At 49.0% G+C, this 22,030-nt stretch overlaps 2 protein-coding genes across 3 annotated transcripts in view; one reads left to right on the top strand and one right to left on the bottom strand.

The window, feature by feature from the left end:
- The window catches only part of PSKH1 (protein serine kinase H1), a 30,022-nt gene extending 14,448 nt beyond the window's left edge, over window positions 1-15,574 (top strand). For both annotated transcript variants that reach the window (XM_077309669.1, XM_077309670.1), the window contains exon 3: window positions 7,731-15,574. In XM_077309669.1, the coding sequence (XP_077165784.1) occupies window positions 7,731-8,048 (318 nt within the window). In that variant the 3' untranslated portion in view covers window positions 8,049-15,574. The remainder of the gene's footprint in view (window positions 1-7,730) is intronic.
- Window positions 15,575-16,431: 857 nt separating this feature from the next.
- Window positions 16,432-21,629, bottom strand: CTRL (chymotrypsin like). The gene is made up of 7 exons (XM_077309671.1): window positions 21,538-21,629; window positions 20,886-20,989; window positions 19,386-19,465; window positions 18,896-18,977; window positions 18,581-18,761; window positions 18,159-18,292; window positions 16,432-16,719 (listed from the first exon to the last, which is right to left on the bottom strand). Exons 1-7 carry the CDS (start codon window positions 21,593-21,595, stop codon window positions 16,558-16,560), a joined length of 801 nt encoding a protein of 266 aa, XP_077165786.1. The 5' UTR covers window positions 21,596-21,629; the 3' UTR covers window positions 16,432-16,557.
- Between the last annotated feature and the right edge of the window lie 401 nt (window positions 21,630-22,030).

Raw genomic sequence — 22,030 nt, 5'->3', positions numbered from 1 at the left:
TGGGAACTTTATTTCATCTGATGTGGTTAGCATGAGTTGTTATAGCCAAATACGCTAGGTGGCTACAATACCGGCACCTTACTCTGTATTACTCTTAATTGTGTCTTGCATTGGTTATGATGAAAACAGGGAAGTCTGTTAAGCAATTCTCTTTCAGGCAGCCAAAAACCACCCTGCTCATCCACGTGCACGTCCAGCATTCTGCCCGAGGTTAAAGGGCTTGGGAAGGATTCTTTTGTTCTGTTTTTGGGTTTCAACATTTCGGTCGCTGATGGAAGTCAGTAGTTTTCTCCTCACTCTTTCTCCCCTCCCCCTTCCTTCCCTGCTGCTCTGGGAGAGTGCCAGCCTGAAGTTCCCAAGCACGTTTCCCAATTAGTTCTTTGTCTGCTCTGAAATTCATTTCTGGAAGAAGCTCAGGGTTCCTCTGAAACCTGAGAATCGACTCAAGCGAGCGATCAGTGTTGATTGGTGAAACCGTAAATTGTGCAGGCGGTTGGTTGTGCCGTGGAAGCTTCCTGCGGCTGGCAGTTAGTGACCCCTGCGGTTCTTGTGTTGGCGGGCGAGGTTGTGTAGATAGTGCCGTAGAATACTTTGTTAGCATCTGCATGTGGAACTTCGGAGGGCGTAATTATTTTGACATATTTCAGGTGATTGATTTCAGAGACTGACTCGGTAGGTAACATACAGTCGCGTCAAGAAAGAAGAAGGTTCTAGCTTTGTACAAAGAGTGTACACAGCCACGCGTGATGAATGTATACTTCAAGGAGGTCACCCAGCCTTTTTCTTTCTGAGGTTTCTGGGACATTTGAACCAGGTTCCTAGGGCTACCCAGGATGTAATTGATGAAGAATGGCCATAGGGTCTGTTGTAGAGTCTCCCCTGGATGGCAAAGGACATCACAGGTTTTCCTTGCCACTTTGCCCTCATTTCTCTGGGCCCACTGATGCATTTTGAGTCCTTTGCAGGTCATCGCTGCGTGATGCGTCATCTTCCCCAAGACTTATAAATAGAAGGTCATTTCCAGCATGGACTGTGACGCTGTGCAGACACATAGCTGACATGGTGACATGGATGGGACCAAGGTGTCTGCTTGGCTTCTTTGTATTGCTGCTTAGGTACCGTCTGTGGCAAGAGAAATGCAACTGAGCCACCATTTGGAAATTAAAATTTCCATTCAGATACATCTTTGGCAGACTGAGGCCTGGCTATCTGCAGCCTGCCTTGAGGGCATCAGAAAGCTCATCCCTGTTCCTGGTATCAGAGTTGGTCTTGGTATGATCAGTGAAGAGCCTGTTGTAGAATCATAAACAGTGCTGTCTGTGTGTCCCATGGCCACGCTGATTTTGAATGGATTGAATTAGAGGGTCTTTGTTTTTCTTTTTAATGGAGCATCCATCCATGTTTCTAGTCCTCAAGCCTGTGAAGAGTGACTCAAAAGTATGAAGAGCAGAGAAAGATCATGTTGAGCAGGATTTCTAGTGACTTGCATACTCTCTCTCTTTTTTTTGCCCTTCTGTATGACTAGGAAACAAAGAATAAATGTATGTAACTTTGGATTCTTTTTTTTTTTTTTTGTGATGTGAAATTTGGGTTTGCTTGGCACTGAAACAGATTTCAACAGATCCCACACTCAGCTAGGTTGTGCCCCTGTGGACAATGCTGTATAGAATCAATTACACACGTTTTCTTCCATTGTCCATTTTATTCCTCGATCCGAGCTAAATTTCTTAACTCACTGCTGTGTAAAAGAGAACTGCATTCGGATGAACGAAAGACTCAGTTTCTTTTGACATCCCAGAACCCTGATATAATTGAACCAGTAGCAAAGTTTTTATATCTTGCCATGAGAAATTGTGAATGTATTATGTCTTACTATAAAGCATGATCTTTGCCTTTGTTTTCACTAGCAGTGGATCCTTTTGCACTTTCCCTTGTTATGTTGTATTATTTTATATGCTATTAAAGGCTTGTTGTTGTTGTTGGCTCCCAAAAGCACCGGCACCTCTGCAGTAATGTTGGGGCTGATTTACACTAAAGCCAAAACGGGACACGTTCAATTCCCCAGTGTTCTGTCCATCCAGTTTGGCAGTACAGCCAAACAACAAACTGTGCTTGAGAAGACTCGGTTCTTTGCTGGTTTGCTGTGAACAAAGGTCAGAGAATTTTTCTCCCGTTGCCAGTTTGGCATAGTGGTTCAGGGCGGTGGCCTCTAATTTGGCCAGCTGGATTTGATTCCCCTCTCCTCCTCTGCATGCAGCCAGCTGGGTGACCTTGGACCAGTTACAGGACTCTTAAGAGCTGTTCTCAGAGTAGTTCTCTCAGCCCTACTTACCTCACAGGGTGTCTGTTGTGGGGAGAAGGAGGGAAGGTGACCGTAAGCCGCTTCGAGACTCCTTCAGGTAATAAAAAGCAGGGTATAAAAAGCCAGCTCTTCCTCTTCCTCTTCCTCTTCCTCTTCCTCTTCCTCTTCCTCTTCCTCTTCCTCTTCTATTGCATATATAGCTGTGGTAGTAATTGGCCTGTGTGATATTTGGGAGGGAGCAGTAAGGGTTTTATAGTTCTGAAACGTTCTTCAGGTTCAAAAAACCTTGCTCAGTGTTTAATTTTTAAAACAGTCTTTAGATCAAAAGCAAGATTTGAAAGTCCTGGGGACAGGCCCCAATCCCAGGGAGCTTACTGCAGGATTAGAAGCCTATTTCTTCTTGCAGCCCCAAAGTCTCCCTTGCTGCTACAGCAGACGTCAACTCATTTGTCTTCTGGTGCAAGATTATAATCCCCATTCCAGTAAAGCAATCCCAGCATTTAGTTCACAGCAGGGCTTTGAGCAAGGAAGAGTGCTGGATCAAGAAATTGGAGGTCTAGGCAATTTCACAAAGTTCCCTTTTGCAGAAACTCTCACTTGTGTTCAATATACTAACTCCCACCTGTACTTGTTCAGGCCAAACATTGCACCATGTGATGTAAGGCAGGGGTAGTCAACCTGTGGTCCTCCAGATGTTCGTGGACTACAATTCCCATGAGCCCCCTGCCAGCAAATGCTGGCAGGGGCTCATGGGAATTGTAGTCCATGAACATCTGGAGGACCACAGGTTGACTACCCCTGATGTAAGGATTTGATTGCCGTGGCAAAGAGGAGTGGCAAACCAGTCTCTCTCCTAGAATAAGGCCACTCTGTGACATGGAGCGTTGGACTTCATAGGCCAACATGGTCCAACCAGCCTTATCCATCATAGCCTCTTATGTTCTTAGAACCGTAAGTTTGAGACTAAACCTAACACTGTTTCAGGGGGAGCTTCCACTGCAATGCTATTTCAGTCTGCACAGCATATCCGATCTCCAGTGACCGATCAGAAGCCCCACCTGACTCCACCCACTTTTAGAAAAACCTTTGGGCACCATGACTTGGGCGTCATGACATTGGGGACCCCTGGCATAGACAGCATTGGGCTGGGTGGACCCGTAGCCTGACTCCAAATACAACGTTTTTGTAGAGCTTTGTGTTTCTGCTCCCCATTAGAAACAAGCTAATCATGCTGGGAACATAATTACATTCCACGGGACCAGTGAATTTGCAACTGTACCGAGGCTTTGCTGTCCTGTTTAAACGGACCGGCTCCTTCCCCCCCAAGAGTCTTTGTGTGCATTCTCTTGCAGGCACTCAGATAGAAGCAACCGGCGTTCGTTCATTCATCAACCGCCACAGATTGCACACCAGTCACCATAATGAGCGATTCATCAGTCCGACACTTCACACGCTGCGATGTTGTCCAGGCTGATGAAAGGACCCACTTAGCTGTAGATGGGAGACCTGATTTCAATTCCTTATAAGCGACAGTTTCTTTAAGGGAGCCGCTAATGGACAGACCTCATTCTCAGCACCACTAAGCAGCCGTTTCTTGCATGATATTACCTTTGATGAGACAAAGGGCCCTGGTTTGCTAGGTTATAATTGTGCGGTTATGACCAGCAAGCATCAGCTCTGTGTCTGGCTTTTTGTTTGCTCGCTTCTGCGGTTTGGTGTTTTGTTTTTTGAGTAAACGACATCGAAAGATGCTGGCAGGTCTCGGTGTTCATTAGTTTTTCTTGAAAATTATTTCATCCCAAAGTCAAGCATGCAGGTCATTGAAAAGATGAGCAGACAGGTCGGTTTTGCATCTTTTATCACCGCTGTTCTTTCAGTGGTGGTGGAAAGAGAGCTTGACAAGGCACAGTTTATTTTGCAAACTCCCAATGATCTATCCAAAGCCTGAGATTCTTAGACAAGTACTCTTGGCCTGTGGCTCTGCATAGCTTGTGATCCTTGCTGACAGCAACGTCTGCCCTTGGAGGGGTCTGTAACTCGGTGATAGAATACCTGTACAAAGCCCCAGTCTGGGTTAGTGGCATCTCAGACTACAGGACTGGGAAAGAATTCTGAGACCCTAGAGACCTTCCGAGAAAGTAGACTCTACTGAACCTTGTGACCTGATTGGATATAGATCCTCTCCTCGCCATTGGTTCAAGGCAGCTTTATGGTAATAGTTAAACCATCCTCAGCTAAAACCAAAGATCAAACAGCAAGCCCTCAACCCACCTCCAAAAAGATGCCTGTCATTCAGACCTCTATTAAAGGATGCCTCCTCAAAATCTCCAAGGCTCCCCTCACCCCTTCAGGGAATCCATTCATCTGGAGCCATGGCTCACCTGGAACCATGATGGAAAGGGCTGGGATCTGGTCACCCGGCCTAAGTGGTGGGCTAGCCAACAGATTGGCATACAGGCACATTGGCTTCTTGTGTTCGTTAGATCTGATCACAATATTCCCTATTGTTTGAATTCATAAAGATAAATGTTTGTATCTCTGTTCACCATTAGATTTTGTTCTTCATTTTTTCCTCTGAGTTGGATGGTTAAGACTGAAATATGTTTCAAGGTCACAGGGAGAGTCCTTTGGCAAGTGATTTTGAGCTCGCATGAAAATGAGAATAAGAATGAATTACTTGGCTGGATGAACAATGCGTTACAAATGTTGCCCGTTGATGTTTAAAGCTTGTGCAAGACGATCCCTTTCACAAACCCAATTTTGCCTTCTGAAGACAAACAGTTTTTTTTTTTTTAATTCACACACTTTGAGGATAAAACTAAGTGGTTTTCCAAGTCCCGTTTTGAATCCAGGTTGATGCTATTGTTGCGTTTTATCCTGTACACATCTGTGTAAAAAAAATCTGTTCACCTTCAGAAGTTGAAGCAGTTTAAAGAGCATTAATAAAAGAGACCAGAATCAGGCAAGTGTAGAGTAAAGTAGGAATGCAAAGAAACACAGAATGTGTTGGTCTGGCCAATTGCAGACTCCCATAAAATTTAGTTTGCAGTTTAGGGTGCTGAAATGGCTATTGAAAACCAAAGGCAGATATTTATAAGCAAAACAAGATCCTGTTCTGAGTTACCGTTTTTGTTCTATGCACACACACACACACACACACACACACATTGAGCATGAAGAATTACTTGGTGCTAGATAACAAATGCAATTTTTGCAAAAGTGGATCTGCTCTTCCTGGAACTAGGCGAAGAAACTGCCAAACTCATCTTACTTGTAACCTCAGCAGGATATATTCTTGCTTTCTTTTTTTCAGACAGGTAGCTTAATTAAATCAAGGCATGGATACGTACAGTACAGCAGGTGAAACCTCCAGTAGCATAAACAGATCAATAAACCGATTTGGGTTTGCTGACCAGAAGAGATTTCTAATTACTAGTGCTCTGTACCTTCCCCATTTGTGATGGAGCTAGAGTAATTGGAAGGATAAGAAATCCAATTCCCTCTTGTGGAGGTGTTTGTTTCTGTTTAGCTCCACTTAGCTGGGGTGGTAATGCTGACGCGCCCGTTGAGGCAGAACGTGGTAATTTATTTCCAGTTGTCTATTTTGGATCTCAGTTCCTTATGCGAGAGCGGAGGGTGCTTAACGTTTCCTGTAGGAGTTAGGTTTAACAGTGTAATATGGACTCAAACAAATTAATCCTTTTTTTAATCTTAAAATATTTGGGGAGGGGGAACTGGCCCAGGTTTCCAGTTGGCTGAGGACTCAGCTAGATGATATGTCTGATCCAAGCTCGGGCAGGGTGGAGGGGACAGGGGGGCGGCTGCAACTGGCCACGTGTTAGCCAAAAGAGAGCTAACAGTCCCAAGTGAAGTGGAGCTGGATTTGGCCTTCCCTTCTGTGTTGTTTTGCTGAGCTGAGCGGGGGTGGGTGCAGGAGGCAGCTCCGTGTGTTCTGACTGTGGAGCATTGTGCACCAGGGTAAGGTAAACAGCCTTCCCTGTGGCCATTCTGGCTTGGAAAATGATGAGAAGGTGGAAGCCCCTCCTCCCTCCCCCCATGCTCATTAACTGAATCCTGCAGTGCATAGAAATGTAAGCTCCCCGATATTACATGTACACCAGATGAGTCGGGGTGACCCAACCTGACTCATGTCTCGTGTATTGTCTAGCTCCTGGGTGGCCAGAATGTGGCTCTCCAGATGTCCCTGGATGACAATTACTATGAACCCCTGCCAGCAGAAATGTAGGTGTCTCGAAATGATTTTAAGGTGGTGTGAACACAGATCCTTCAGAAATCCTCACTTTTCAGATAGCGCCTGAGGGATAAGAGCGCTCCAAAGGTTGGCTCTTGTTTTAATTGGATCCCTGGAATTGGCATCAGTTGCAACTGAGCACCATGAAATCTTTTAATCTGTCTTAAGAATGATACAGAGACGGATTGTTACCACTGCAAAGCCGCGGTGGAATATTGACTTTCATGCTTTCAGATATGAGTGCTGTGTAAGGTGGTTCCTCCTGCCGGTTCTTGGTTTTTAATCCTGCCTTGCCCCAGCGATACCTGACTGCTTTCCCAAACTGTCTTTCAGCATATTTCAGGGGCCAAGTCACATGGCAGAAGTGTGGTAGGCACTTCCCTCTCTGGAACTCCTTTGGATACAGGAGTCATGTCAAAGGTGCAAATTGCATAGTTCCTTCTCACCTAACCTCGCGGAAGCAGGCAATGTTTGGACTGAAAAGAACCATCCAGAACCTCGCTTGCGTGACTCCCATGTCCCAGTAGTCCCACAGCTCTGGCAGCAGATGTCCTCGTCAGGAAGTACTCCAGCCACATTGTTAGACAAGTGTGAATTGGGCCTCAGCGGAGTTCCATTTTGGGAACATAATGATCCGTGTGCTGCCTCTGACAATTGCAGCTTTGTCTGGGAGCAACTATGTAGGGAGATCCAGTGTCCTAGTGCCAAGATTACATGCCAAATTTGAGCAAGTATTTCTATGACTTCTTTCTGTATTCCTCCAGAAAGGTAGGAACGAAGGAATGTCATGGGCAGGAAAAAGGGGAAGCCCTGTGGGAAGACTTGCATGCTTGAAACACCTTTGTTTGCTCTTGGGGTCATGCCTTTATTAGCTCTTCAAAATATGTGGTTAAATCTTTTCCCCTCACATATCCCCCTGGTGTCAAGCTGCAACTTTGATTACCTTGTCTCTCCTTCCTCCTCCCTCTAGAGACAAGACTTGGGGATAGGGTGGGTTTCTCCACCATGTTGTTGGGTTATTGGTCTATTGTATTGGTATTCTCTGTCCATTTTAATGGGGTTTTAATGGGGGGGGGTGATAACTGGACATCTGTAACCTGCCACGAGCCTGCTTGGGAGTGGCGAGTAACAAATTAAATAATACTAACAATAATAATATGTCTCTTGAATTTTCAGCCATGGCCAAGCGTGTCCAATCTGGCTAAGGATTTCATTGACCGTCTGCTGACAGTGGATCCTGCTGACCGGATGACGGCTCTTCAAGCCTTAAAGCACCCCTGGGTAGTCAGCATGGCTGCGTCGTCTTCCATGAAGAACCTGCACCGCTCCATCTCTCAGAACCTCCTCAAGAGGGCGTCATCTCGTTGCCAAAGCACCAAATCGGCCCAGTCCACCCGCTCCAGTCGTTCCACCAAATCCAACAAGTCTCGGCGCGTGCGGGAACGGGAGCTGCGGGAGCTGAACTTGCGCTACCAGCAGCAGTACAACGGCTGATCGTTCCCCAGGATGTTGCAGGGACTCGTTTGTTCTTTCCACCGGGATGTGTCGTGTGCTGCCTCTGTTAAGGCAAGAGAAGCCCCAGGCACTGGCTGCCCTCTTCCCTCTCGCAGCCTCCATGTCCACAATCCCTCCTCGACGGAGGTGGGACTTTCTGGACACTGCAGGATCTTCACTGCTGCCAGGTGAAGTCCACCTTAACTGGATAGTGTGAGCCACAGGGTCTTTTCCCCCAGGTGGGACATGAAGGAATGTCTGCTGCTTGGAAAGGCCTTGGAAGAAGTTCAAGAGTTCGTTGCTAGAAATCCTGGAGCCACGCAAAGAGGAGAGAGACCTCCCTCGACCAAGGATTCTTGCTGCTTCTGACTATTTATTGATTCCAAGTGGCTAAAAAAAACAACCAGTGGGGTCTGGTGGGTAGACAGCTTAGGATCTCGACTCAAGTCCCAAAAGTTCTCTGTATCTGGAGGTTCAAGGCGTCTCTGTGTGGCCTGTGTGGCCTCTGTGTGGCCGTTGGGTTCCCTTCCATCTACAGCCACTTGCAATGCATTGAAACCCATTCCAGAAGTGTGTTTTGAGTGAGGAGGCGGGGAAGCACACAAGTCTGTGATTGGGATGGAGTTTGCGGGCTGAAAATCGCGGTATACACTCAAAACCACTTGCGCACAGATCTTTTGGCCTTGTCCTGTGTTTCGAAACCAAGTCATGGTTTCAGCTGTCCTTTGCTTTTGTGCCAAACTTCTGCTTTCCATCCACTAACAGTAAAATTGGTGCCATCTTCCTTTTGAGGTTGGCTGAGGAAGGTCAAAGGCACTGCTGCTCTGGCACATTGTAGGCCAGAGAAACGGATGTCCTTTAATCACAGCAGTCTTAATTGGGCGGAAGGGGATGGGGTTTGTCCCTCCCTCTTTTCCCCACCGTATATTCTGTTTCTTTCCTCCTCCAGACTCCCCTCAGATGGTCGTGTCCCACCCCAGCACCGAAGGCTTCAAAACTATGTTCCTTCCATTAAAGGCTTGGTCTGAAAGCAAGAGGGCGGGCTCCACACGCCCGCTATCCCCACCTCCCCTGCTGCCGTTCTACTGGGATGTTGACAGCGGGGCTTAGGATCGCAACGTTTCCAGGGCCCCCCAAACAATTCCTGCAACTACATCCTTCTCTCATTGGCCTATAACCCCTTGTTTTTGACACACGGGGACAGAACACACCAAGGTGGCTGGTGCCAGAGATGTCTTTTGGGCCAAGTGACATGGAGCAGCCCTGATCTGGGTAGCCCAGGGTAACCCAGTTTTGTTGGGTCTCAGAAGCTAAGCCGAGCCAGTCCTGCTTGGTACTTCAGAGGGTTGCTGTGCAGAGGCAGGCAGTGGCCAGCCACCTCTGCTCATGTTGCTCTGAAAAGCCCACGAGCTGTTGCCACAAGCTGCTTTGTGCCCCTTTCCACACGCTTTCCAGATGGGTTCCTAGGAAGGAACATGGCCCCATAGCGTAGCAGCAAATCTCCCCCAAGTGCTAGCTGATTTCACGTCGGTATGGGGAAAAAAGTTACTTTCTGTCCTCAGGCATGCTAAGATCCCCAGCATGATGGCAGAAGCCACTCAGCATCCCTCTGCCTCAGCTTAGAAGTTTGTTTTGCCTTAAGGAACGAGCTGAGCTCTCCTAGCTTTGCATTTCTGGCCTTGATTTGGACTCTTTGCCTTTTCCTGGGCCACCTCTGTCATTTTAAGGGCCCCTGCCTCTCAGAGAGCAGACCTGTCTGCCACATTGGGTGGGTTAATGGGGGGGGGTATTTTTGAGCTCTTGCATGCTGTTTTTATTAACACTGATGACAAGGGTTCTTCCTGTTCCTTTGCACGGTGACTGAGCAGAAGGGTTTGGGGGCATGTCTGGAGAAGCCGCTATGGCTAGCTCTTCGGTGCTCCTTGTGTGAATTTTTCTCCATGGAAGCTGGAGAAGCCAAGCAGATCTTGGTCTGGTTTGGGCCATTAGCCAGTGTGCATGTAAAGAGAAGCTCATGCATGCAAGGAAAGTGACCTATTCATCTCTTTATCCCGGTCACAGGATCGGAGGCATACTTTGCCCAAATACATGCGCCAGGGTGACACCTAGCGGTTCAAGATGCTCTCCCGCTCTTCTAGCAGGCGGGCGTTTGCTGATGCTCCCCTGCAAGTCATGCGACTTCACCGAGGCTTCCTTGTTAGTTAGCAGTGCTGCACTGACCGTTGTCCACCGCTAGGAGCCTTCGGATCGGCAAGCACGCCGTGCGTCTGTGGCTGCTTCCGAAAGAACCAAGGCGCCTTTGTCTGTCTGGCTCCTCTGTCCTTCCGGCTGATTCTGGTGAGGAGGCCAGCGAAGGGAAAAGACTGTCCCTTTTGTGCTGCAGCTGCTGCCCCCAGAGGTCAGCTTTTCCCAGCCAGGAACAGGAAACACAAAGGTCATAGTTTCCCCTCGTGGATTAAGCAGAGCTCTCCTGTCGTCAGGTTGGCTCGGGCCAGCCTGGATACGCAGAGCTGATTTATTACGTGTGCATTGGCTACAACAGGTGGCAAGTGGCAGCACATAACCATGCAGTCCTTCCCTCTCTGGCTTGTGAGAAAAAGGAAAGGTTGCAAAGATACTGGAACTTAGCAATACTGTGTAACATTCTCACATGTTTTGGTCTGCCTGGACTGTGGGGAATGGGGTGGGGGCGGGGTCAGGCCTGTCAATTCAGAGAAGGGCTCACATGCTATTTTGCTACCATGCAGGAATTCCAGAGATGCAATTGATGATGTAGGATTCGGCCAGGGGACAGCTGCTCGCTCCATTGTGCTGCTTTTTTTTGGGGGGGGGGGGAGGTTGTCCTGGAACTGCAGCATCATGTCCGTGCTGATCTTCTGGCCCTCCCAAGTTCTCTTTGGGCAGGAATTCCCACCCTGTTTCGTGGTTCCGCAAAGCATCATTGTGCCTTAGTAACCGTTTCTGCACCGGAGGCCTCATGCTGGGCTGCAGGCTGGAGTTTGAGACAGGGCAGAATGCTCCACACAGGGGAGCATTCAGCCCAGCCAGCGCACCTCGTCTACCCTGGATTTGCACTCCTTCACAGGAGCCAGGATGGTTAAGTTCCCAGTGCGGAAACGGTCAGTGTCAGCTAAGTGGAGATGAGGAAGAGGGACCAATGGCAGCTTACCCTGGACGTGGCTCACTGGCGGAGCCGTCTGCTTGGCATGCAGAAGATCCCAGGTTCCATCCCTACCATCTCCATTAAAAAGGGTCAGGTTGGAGGGGACATGAAAGACCGTAGTCCGACATCCTGGAGGGCTGCTACCAGTCTGGTGCAGACAGTATTGACCTTGGTGCTCGGCTTCATATGAGGGCAGCTTGGAGCCTGGCACGGCTCTGTGCTCTGTCACCTTCCTTGTAAGGTTTTTGGCGCCTCGAAGCCTTCCACACACGGCTAAGGCCATTTTCCTATGGGACGAGGCTTTCTTCTTTGAGGGAACCTTGATATCGGGTCCCTTTCATGCAAGCTTACTGTTGGAGTATTTTCACAAATGTGTAGTGCAGAGATTCTCAGCCAGGGGTCCCTGGAGCCCTGGGCCTGCGTGAGAGCTCTGTGGGGCTCCCCAGCCTTTCCCCTGTATCCTGCCTTAACAGGCTCAGCCTGGCGTTGCCATGAAAGCAGGGAGCTGGCTGCTTCCATTGACCTGGAGGTGGTGTTCTCACATGGTTACCATGCCTAGGGAAGGGGGCGGAGCCTGGATGCCTACTCCTGCCTCGAACCGTCTCCTTTCTCTCCCCCCCCCTCCTAGTCCTCTGCGGGCATGGCAGAAAAGCGTGGCTAGCTGACATCACTTCTGGCCCGTTTTCGGGGTTCTGGGAATTCTGAAAAATATTTCAGGGGCTCCTCCATGGTCATAAGGTTGGAAAAGGCTGCTCCAGTGCCTTCTCTGGCCTTCATCCGATAATTTCTCTAGCATGCCCAAATCTCTCTTTATTGCAAAGGGAGGTATTGCAAAGTGTTCTCCTGCACTGAGGACTACTCCTAAAATGTCTTCTGAGCTTGGGGGAGGGGGAGTTGCGTGTGGCAGAGCACACAGTTGCAGTTGGAAGGAAGGGCCCCCACCAAAGCCCCAGGACTTGTATGCAGAAGCTCTCTGCAGGATTCTAGCCGCTGAGCGTGCTTGTTAATCAGATGGGAAGCAGGCAAGGTAGTATCAGCACGGACAGCAAGCTGGGTTCCTGCAGCTCTGGTAGGCAGTCAGCATAGCACTGCCTTAATGAAGGGAAATTGCCCAAGCCTCACACGACAATCCCTTGAATACTGTGGAACCCTTCCGATGTGATAGTAGCCTATCCCTGCAGTGGGGAAGGGTTGACTCCTTTCTTGGAACACTGGTGTCGTTGCTGTTGGAAGTATACTGTGAGTGCAGCTCCGATGTCCCCCCATGAGCTGTCCTATGTCCTCATCACCCAGCTGCTGCCTTAGAAAAGAAGAAAACCTTCTGGAACCCTGGTGGGTCTCACTGAGGGCCAGCCCCACATCTAGGCCATCTCTCTCCGCTTCACGATGACATTCCATCACACGTTTCCTCGCCCGTGTCAGCCGTCGACGTGGAGAAGGGAGATACCACATTTCGTGGGAGAACCACAACGCGAGGACAACCATTTCTGGTGGACATCCTGTGTTGGACACCACACATTTGCTTGGTCTTGAGCCAGCCAGCCAAGCCCGGTGATCAAGCGAGGATTCCTGTGGATACAAAACTGCCGTGGCGGTTGGGGGTGGAGAAGCCGTCTTCCGCCTTTCTTGCCACGCTCTTTTTCAGAATCTGGAAATGTTGGAAATCTGGAAAGTGTCATTTCATGTCGTTCAATCCAACTGTCTTGTTTGATATTTTCTCTAATGAAGCAGGGGCTCTGGGAAGTGCTGAATAGGTTGTTGCAGACAATATGTTCACTGTTTGCCAGGAGAAAACTCAGAAAACGGAAGGGGTGGGAGAGAGGAGGCCACACACAGTTTTTATGTGCTGTGCTCTAGCAGACATTTTAAAATCTTCCCAAGTGCCTTTGCCATTTTAAATTCTTCCCAAGTGCCTCCATGTTTGTTGCCAGTCAGGGCCTTATTGCAGACCACTGGGTTTCTTGCACTCCGAAATCTAGCCTTAAGTTGCTGCCTGAAATTGAGATCCAAAGAACCGCACAGTCATATGGCTTCACACCCGTTTCTTGTACGCCCATCACCATTTTGTATTGCAAGTTGCTTTTTGAATGTCAAGGGAGGGCAGAGGGGGTCTGTTGGCCGTGGGGCAGCATAGGGTCTTTATTCAAATTAGAAAATAAAGATCTCGGTAGGCGTAGTCAAGCTGTGGACATTCCTAAAGCAGTTCTCTGGATCTTGCATCTTATATCTGTCGCTTCTTAGCAGAGATGTTGCAAAGAATGTGAAACACAGGAGCAAGAGGTCTGGTTTAGAAGAAGAGGAGTTGGTTCTTATATGCAGCTTTTCTCTACCAGAAGGCATCTCAAGGTGGCTTCCAATTGCCTTCCCATTCCTCTCCCCACAGACACCCTGTGAGAGAGCCTTGATATCACTGCTCAATCAGAACAGCTTTATCAGTGCTGTAGGAGCCTAAAGTCACCCAGCTGGCTGCATGTGGGGGGGCGGGGAATCAAACCCGGCTTCTCAGATTAGAAGTCCGCACTCCTAACCACTATACCAAGCTGTCTTTTAAGCTGGGTGTGGCCTGGACAACCCACCATGAGTGAAAGATCCATTACTTCTGCCCACTCCGTGCCCCCTTATGCTCCCTCTCATGCACTCTACCTGCTTTGATGCCATACAATAAAAGGGTAGATACAGATGTCTTAAATTGGGGGCGTACAGATTTTCTACCTTCCGGGGACCCTTTCCAGTTAATCCTGGGAGGATGCCCTGCACATCCATGAGAATCGCCAGCACCTGCAGAGGTTTCCCTGGATACGCTTTCGGACATGCCTTCAGCAAGCCAGCCTTGTTGAGCTTGTTCTTCACACTGTCCAAAATGTGTGTTAGCCTTCGCACAGCTCCAAACATGCAGCTACAGGATGTCAGAGGGAATCCACGCACCTGTGGTGTAAAACCGTTTCAGTAAATGTTGCGGAAGTCTTCCAGCCAAGGCCTCAGAACAGCTCTGCCCATCAGAGTAGACATCTGAGACCTTAATGGTCAAAGGAGCTGAAAGTCAGTAGAGGACAACTTCGAATGGTTTGGAAGATGTAGGTTTATATTAGGGTTAAGTTCTGACTAGTGGCAGACCATTCTGTTTATGCTGCACAAAGGTGACATTTGAACTGTGGACCACCCTATTCTGGGCACCCTCCTGTCCCCTGGATTCCTTTTTTTTGTTATGACCAAGTTGTGCCTTTTGGAAGTCTTCCAGTCTGCAGGTTTTAAAGAACTTGCTATAGGTTTGTGAATTTGTGCATTTTCTCTTCCCTCATGACAGGCTTTTCCACGTGTTTTTTTTTTTTGTTTTTTTTTGGGGGGGGAGTTCAGTTTTGGTTCCATACTACTTCAGTTTATCCCTGATTTCTGTGCAAATTTTTGTACCTTTCACATTGAGGAGGGTGTTTTTTTTTTTTTTGTTTTCTTTGCCTGTTTTTCCCTGTTTTTTTTGAGACTGCCTTTATCCATATACTTTTCTGGGTGCTCTTTTTGAGTCACCCTTTTCCTTCTGCACAATGATTCTGTTGATTTTCTTTATCCCACCCACTTCCAGCCCAGGTTTCAATGGTTGGGCTGTCCTGGTAAAATGGCTGCCTCTCCTCCCCCCAACCTAAAGATGAGTGGTTTGGTGGGATTGTTTCTAATGGCACTAGAATATACATCACAAGAGTATGGTAGCAGTAGACTCCAGAAGTTCTCTGAATTTTCATTTTCTTTTTTTTAAAAGTTGTCTTTTCCCTTGCAAAGATATGCATTTTCCTTATGTCTCCAAGGCTGGAGACTTCCTTTTTTAAAATAACTGGGAATTCAGAGGACCCACAGAGCATAATGTCCCAGTTCTCTAGCAATATATCAACATTTCAGTGCCTTTTTTAAAACTGGGGGATGGTGAGTCGGCCTCGCTGTGATGCCACATAACAGCACGCCCCTTGAAAATTCTGATTCTTTAAGGCATGGGTGGAAGAAAATAAACTGACTCCATCACTGTGAAAATGTTGAGGGTGGGCAAACATGTGGAAGAACCGTGCCCAGCCCTTTCCAATGCTTGTAGATCAACTGCTAAGAAAATCAAGAGTAAGACAACTGCAAAATAGGCCTGTTTCTCAAGTATTCATGGCTGTAAAAATTTCCTTTGGTGCCTTCTCCTACCCCCCCCCCTTTTATTGGGGGACACTATGGAATCTCTGTTTTTGGAGTGTGATTTGACACATGTCGATTAACCTGTAATGTCGAAATTGGTATATAGAATTATTTATTTTGTATATTCTGTCCGTTCAAATGTGTACGTGTATCCTGTTTATTCAATAAAACGTTGGCGCTCGCCCAGCGGTGCGTGGCATGATGTCGACTGGCTGGGTGTGATTGTGGGAACTTGTTAGTGTGAGTCACGGCAGCTTCGTCCTTCAGCATGAAAGTGCTAATGCACATTTTGGGGGAGTTCCAGGCATGCTTTATGAAATCAGCTGGGACCAGCGCAATGCTTTCTAGCCTAGAGCTCGTTTTTCTCATCACTTCTTGATATTTCTGTCGTTTGCACTTACAACGATGCCGTTTTTACAGGACACCAAACCAGAACATTGAACCAGGAATCCGGTGGCACCTTGGAGCTGAACATAATTTATTGCAGCAGAAGGTTTCATGATTCAGAGTTTATTCCATCTGAAGAAGCATATGTTGCTAGTCTTTCAGTATAATTTTGTTGCAGCAGTCTGACATGGCTAGCCTCGCTGGAACTATTAGAATAGAATACTGTGGCCACATTTTGCCTGTGTGACACCTGGAACGAAGATGCTTACTGTTTTGTACACTGTGAATGTGTTCTGTTGTATGTTTACTGACTGGGCAGGATCGCCCAGATTCAGGTGAGAGGTTTTCAGCATGTCTCTAAAGGTCTTGCTGTACAATCATAGAGTTGGAAGGGACCTCCTGGGTTAACAAGTCCAATCCCCTGCACTATGCAGGACACTCCCAGCCCTATTGCTCATCCACTGTCACCTGCCACCCTCTTAAACCTTCGCAGAATCAGCCTCTCTGTCCGATGGCTATCCAGCCTCTGCTGAAACATTTCCAAAGATGGAGAACTGTACTCCATGGAGGTTGGAATTCATTCCTTGGTTCCTTGCTACAGCAGCTGGAATGAAGTTTCTAATTCTGTTGTGGGCAACTGAAATTGTGTTTCAAAGAGAAGGACAAATCAACACTGCACAGAGTCCTCGTTTTTATTTTTATTTTTCCAGGGAAATCTTGACGGCTTGCTTTCCGTGTCTTTTGGGTTCAGACGTGCTGCACTTCCTTCCTGCTTTGAGCTCCACAGGGACGGGATCAGTTTACGGCGATGACTTGATCGATCCAGCTGCGGAATTTAGAGACGCGGGTGTAGGCAGCGGGAGTCTGGACATTGCAGTTGGTGGTGCCCCAGGAGACGATCCCAATCAGATTCCAGACCGAGCCTTTCAGGCACACAAGAGGTCCTCCAGAGTCACCCTAGAGAGAGAGACAGAGAAGGTGGTGTTTCCCTTAAACTTGGCCAGGAGACCGGCTCTTGGGAGTTTTCCGTGCTTTGTGGCCATGGTCTGGTAATTTAAGTCCCTGATGTTTCTTCAGTGGTAGAACACAAGAAGATGGGAATTTCTCCAAGAGATTCCATGTTGCCTTCTTGGAAAAATTCCCATCTTGCCTTGTCCTACCTCAGAAGCTGCCAGCCACAGAAATGGTGGACTAAAATTACCAGACCACGGCCACCCAGGCCAGAAAACAACCTGTTGACTGCGGCCATGAAAGTCTTCAACAGTTCATTAGTTGGGAAAGCCCTTACTAGCTCTCAGATACATTCCTTTCTTGTGTACTGGTATCTTAAGCCTTCTGCGTAAGAATGAGCTGCAATCTAGCAGGTTGTTGATTTCTCGCATTTAGCTTCTATTTCTCCTCCAGGGCATAGAAGCTTACATCCAGGGGAATTTACTCCCATGTCATGCTCACAGCTCTGTAGATTTAGTGTATGTAGTTACACCCATGGGAGGGGGGGGCACAAGAAATGCCCCCGTGGCAGAAACCAGCAAATGGCATTCATACACAGCAGCTCCTCCGCCCCTCAGAAGAGCTGGAAACATTTTCAGAGGAGCAGCTATTAGCCGTCATGGCTAAATGGAGCCTCTGTGTTCAGAGACATCGTTCCTCTTGACCAGGGGTAGTCAAACTGCGGCCCTCCAGATGTCCATGGACTACCATTCCCAGAAGCCCCTGCCAGCATTTGCTGGCAGGGGCTTCTGGGAATGGTAGTCCATGGACATCTGGAGGGCCGCAGTTTGACTACCCCTGCTCTTGACTATGAGGACCACCTAAGAATGTGGTCACCATCATTCACTGGGCAGAAGTGTCCAAGTAACAACTAGCCACTGTTGGACATACAATGCTAGGTCAGGTGGACCGTTTGGTCAAGCAGAAGCCGTGGATAACCCTTAGGCCTGTGTAAGTGGGTGTGAGCGCCCTCCTCTTGCAGTAGCCTCTTGCAACATCGGGTCACCCAGAGGGCTTATCTGAAGACAAATGAAAGTTGCTGGGAAGAGGGGCCACCAAAGGGCACGGGCTCAGGGCATCTGCCTTGGGATTTCCCCTGCGCTCAGTCCGATACGTCAGCAGAACTGGAAGTGTGCAAAGCTGCCGCTGAGGACAGAACAAGGCGTGTTGTGAAACAGGATTTCCTGCATCGTCCCCATGTGGGGACCTGCCTGAAATTCTCCCAGCTCTGCCATATTGAGGGAGAGGGAGGGTGCTGCATCCGTTGGGCAAATGCACGCCATCCTCTCTCATCCCAGTTTCCCATTGTCACCTCTGTGTGGTCTTTGGAGAAGACAGCCTTCTGTTTGGTGCCTCGCTCTTTGCACAGCACCCACCCTCCTCTGCTTGCCCACACACCCCCTTACCTGGCAGGAGGAGGCCCCGGCGCCCCCAGCGCATATCATGGAACTGGTGATGCGATTGCCCCAGTATTGCTGGCACTGGCTGACCGTCACCAAGGGGAGAGCCACCTGCTGCAACTTGGCTGCTGGATTATTTACTGGGGAAACAAGGAAACCTCAGGCAGGGAACGGGGCAGCCACATCAAGAGAGATGCCTGCATGCTTTCATTTGCTGCAATTACTATTGTGGCTTACAGAAGTACACTCGCCTACCCTCAGTGAGATTTCCCCCTCTTCCCTCCTTTCCAGGCCCTAATCTGCAGCTGTTGAGGCGCCTGATTCTTCCCTTCACCTCCAAACACATTGCCCAAAGCCTGCCTTTTGTTTCTCCTCCTTCCCTGCTTGGCTGTTTTCAAGCCTGACCTCAGCCCAGCCGCCCCACGTACCGATGCCGCTCGTCCGGCCCCAGCCAGTGGTGACGCACTTCAGCCCTGCAGGCAGCGTCTCTGTGGCCGAAGCCAGGCAGACGGGAGAGACGCGGGAGCTCAGCTGGGCAGGGGAGGACAGCTTCAGCAGGGTGATGTCGTTGTTGAGGGTTGTGGGATTCCAGGAGGGATGGGTGATGGCCTGGAGAACGCCAACAACAACAAAGAAATCAATTTTCTTGCATATTCCATCATAGTACTTTGTCTACAGATTGTGGATGTCGCCCCCCCCCCCCCCCCCGATGTGCCATATTGCATGAAGCAATTGCCTCTCACCTTGGCTATCGTCTTCACCTGGACTGGCTCCGCGTTGGAGCTTCGATCGTATTCCCCAAGAACTACGTAATGTGAACTGGGGCTGTGGGAAGAGAGAATCTCTCAGGAGGCTGCCAGTGGCTCCCCTCACATGCCCCAATTTGCTGCTCTGGGTCCCTCTGTAACGGCACACTTTCCGGTAAACCCTAGGCTCTTTTGGGGTGGCAGCATGGAGCGTGGCTGAAGGTAGCCTTGGCACTGAATATTATTCATTCGCAGGCATCAGCATGTTTTCGTTTGACTCTGTGCTGCTGCAGTTCATCCCAAGAACGCCAACTCTTCTGTTGGAATCTACTTGTCCCCAAACCATTGTGAAATACCAGTCGGCTTCTTTCTCTGAAGCGTACCAGTTTCCCATTCTGGTTCCAGGTGGGTTTAAGTCTCCAGCTATGCAAAAAGAGCGTTTGGTTACTCGCCACGCTTTGCAAGGGAAATCAAGAATTCTTCTCACCTCAGGTTACAGTGAGCTGCAGTGGCAACCCAGTTCTCGTTGATCAAGGAACCGCCACAGAAATGCGCCCCGGATCTGGTCTGGAACCGACATAATTGGTTAGAATCAAGGAATGGTGGAGTTGGAAGGGCTCTCTGGGGTCATCCAGCCCATCCTCCTGTAAAATGCTGGAAACTCACAACATTCAGTTTTTACAAATAGCCTCACTCTGCAATCCAGAACTTTGATTCTGTAAACATTATTTTCACCAGGCAATTCGGAAGATTGCAATATAAATGCAGTAAATAAATAAATAAGATAAGATCCTGACAAATATGATGAAAATATTAATTATACTATCAGGACTGTGACAAGCCCAAGATCACCCAACTGTCTGCACGTGGAAGAGCGGGGAATCAAACCCCAGATTAGAAGCCGCTGCTCTTAACCACTACGCCAAGAGTAGGACTTGATTCCATATAGGGCCACGTTTTGCTCTAGAGCTGTAGACTGCAGATCCTTGGCCTCCCTGGGGACCACAAAGCTTTTTTTAAGACGATAAAGCATCACAAAGTAGTCTAGCAAGCTTTTGAGTTTGCCTCTTTCGGCTAGATGTTAAGCAAAATGAAACTGGGGTGAGAGAGCTGGGGCTCGAAGGCCACAGACTCTAAGAATCTGGATGATGGAGCAGAGGAGGTTTGGTGTAGACTCTCAATTAAGAGGATGGGTTTGCCTCTCAGCCAAGGCTACCGAGGCACACAAAGGCTGCTCTCCTTTTGAACATACAAAGGCCAGCGCTAATTCAGATTCCCTCTCTGGCATTAATTGGGACAGATGAGGCCCTTGTCAAGCAGACCGCAGACGTCTTTGTTGGTGGCGGCGTGTAGCCCTTGACCCAGTTCTTGAGACTCTTTTTTGCTTATGGTAGTTTGCTCAGATTACAGTGCAGTTGCATCCCGTCTTAGCCCAACAGGCCTAGCCCAGTCCTGCATAAGAACACACTGAATAGTGACACATAATAAAGGTCCACCTTGGACACTCTTCTTAGGACGGAACATGTCAGGCTGCCTTCTGAGTCAGACCTTTCAGTCTCTCAAGGTAGGTATTGCCTACTCTGACAGGCAGCAGCTTCCAATGATCTCGGATAGAGGGGTTACATACCGCCTTCCTACCGGATCCTTCTGGCTAGAGGTGTTGGGGACAGACCTTGGGGCCTTCTGCCTGCAAAGTAGTTGCTCTACCACTGAGCTACACTCCCTCCCCTAACCTGCCAATTTCAATCCCTAGAAGATCCATGTAGAAGCAAGAGGTTCAGCAGGTACTGCTACCACTGCCTGTTTCCCACATGCTCCGGGGTCCGTCCCTCTCCTCTTACAGTGGCTGCAGGTAAACAATGCAGCAGGTAGGCGACAGGTGATGGGGGGACAGGTTGGAGAAGCTACCCCATCCCTCTCTTTAGAGGCTGCTGCTATCCTTTATTCAAGGCAGGGACAGATCCCCCCAAAAGATTAAAAGTCTCACCTGCAGAGAGACCTGCCAGGGCCATGAGCCTGGGACTGCATTTTCTCCGTTGACAATTCGCTCTGTGTTCCTGATGCTCGGTTGAATGGCAGGGACTCCGCAGCCTGGGAAGCAAAATGCAGGCCAGGAGTTAAGAAAGCAGCCAACTAGCGAGGGCCAGGCCAGTGGTCACTATCACAGCAAAAGGTTTGGACCATCATAAATCATACACCTCCACATGCAGGGGACTCTCCCCTTTGAGAAGATATACGCTGCTTCTGTTCCATAGCCTAGTAATTGGGTCAGCTGCTCCAAGCAGGGTACCCCTAGAATAGGGTTGGCCCTCCAGATGTCTGCGGACTACAATTCCCATGAGCCCCTGCCAGCTGGGACAGACTTCAGCCTCATGTACCACTAAGCCATGGGCCCTTCCCCGCAAGATGCCAGCAAGTTCCCTAGGCAAGGATAGGAAGCGCTCTTCCCTTTCCTCTAAAAAGGAAGGCAATTGGGAACAACAGCCTGCAAGGAGGGCTGGACCTCCGGGGGTGTTCTGGGCATCATGGAATGGAAATCCCAGCCTCCCCCATCTGTCTTTGAGCCCCATCAGTCACAAGCCAGGAAACAAACATCAAGGGCAGCCCTGCCCACAGATGGAGAGCTGTCTGCCACTCACCCAGGACTGTGCCGAGGAGAGTTAAGTAAGCAGCAACAGGTGCCCACAAGAAAGCCATTTCGGTCAGGAACCCCAGAGAGATCCAGATTGCCCCGTGCCACTTCCTTTATACTGGTACAGGGGCTGCCAGCTGCACCAGCCTCTGCCAGACCTTGAGCTGATAATAGCCAGTGGTGCTGTGTGCAGGACACCTTGCCTGTGGGGCTGTGTGCAGGTTGCCTTGCCAGAGCCACAGAGCTGGCAGCAGCCACTGTGGCCCAGAATGGCCACTCCTCCTGCAGGGCAGCACGGGATGCCTGAGATCTGCAAGTCAAGATAGTTTGTGGGTTTGAAGCCACAAAGGTTTTCCACGCATGCAGCAGTCCACCTTCCAGGGGAAGCACTCGCCGTCTGCTTGCACCTAGAGCAGTGGTTGTATCCCCGAGATTCTTTTCCCCGGGGACAGAGTGGAGCGCGAAGGATTCTGATCCACTTTGAAATCTTCCGAACAGGC

Source organism: Paroedura picta, chromosome 14 (genome assembly GCF_049243985.1).
Source record: "Paroedura picta isolate Pp20150507F chromosome 14, Ppicta_v3.0, whole genome shotgun sequence".
NCBI classification, from domain to species: Eukaryota; Metazoa; Chordata; class Lepidosauria; order Squamata; family Gekkonidae; genus Paroedura; species Paroedura picta.
The sequence above is the reverse complement of the archived record's forward strand: the minus strand, read 5'-3'. Positions and strand labels throughout refer to the sequence as shown.

Excerpts from the sequence above, each read along its gene's own strand:
- CTRL (XM_077309671.1), bottom strand. The coding sequence starts at position 21,595 with ATGGCTTTCTTGTGGGCACCTGTTGCTGCTTACTTAACTCTCCTCGGC. Across the intron at positions 18,978-19,385 it reads GCAGCTCACTGTAACCTGAG|CCCCAGTTCACATTACGTAG; the intron begins GTGAGAAGAATT and ends CTCTTCCCACAG. Across the intron at positions 18,762-18,895 it reads AGGTGAAGACGATAGCCAAG|GCCATCACCCATCCCTCCTG; the intron begins GTGAGAGGCAAT and ends GGCGTTCTCCAG.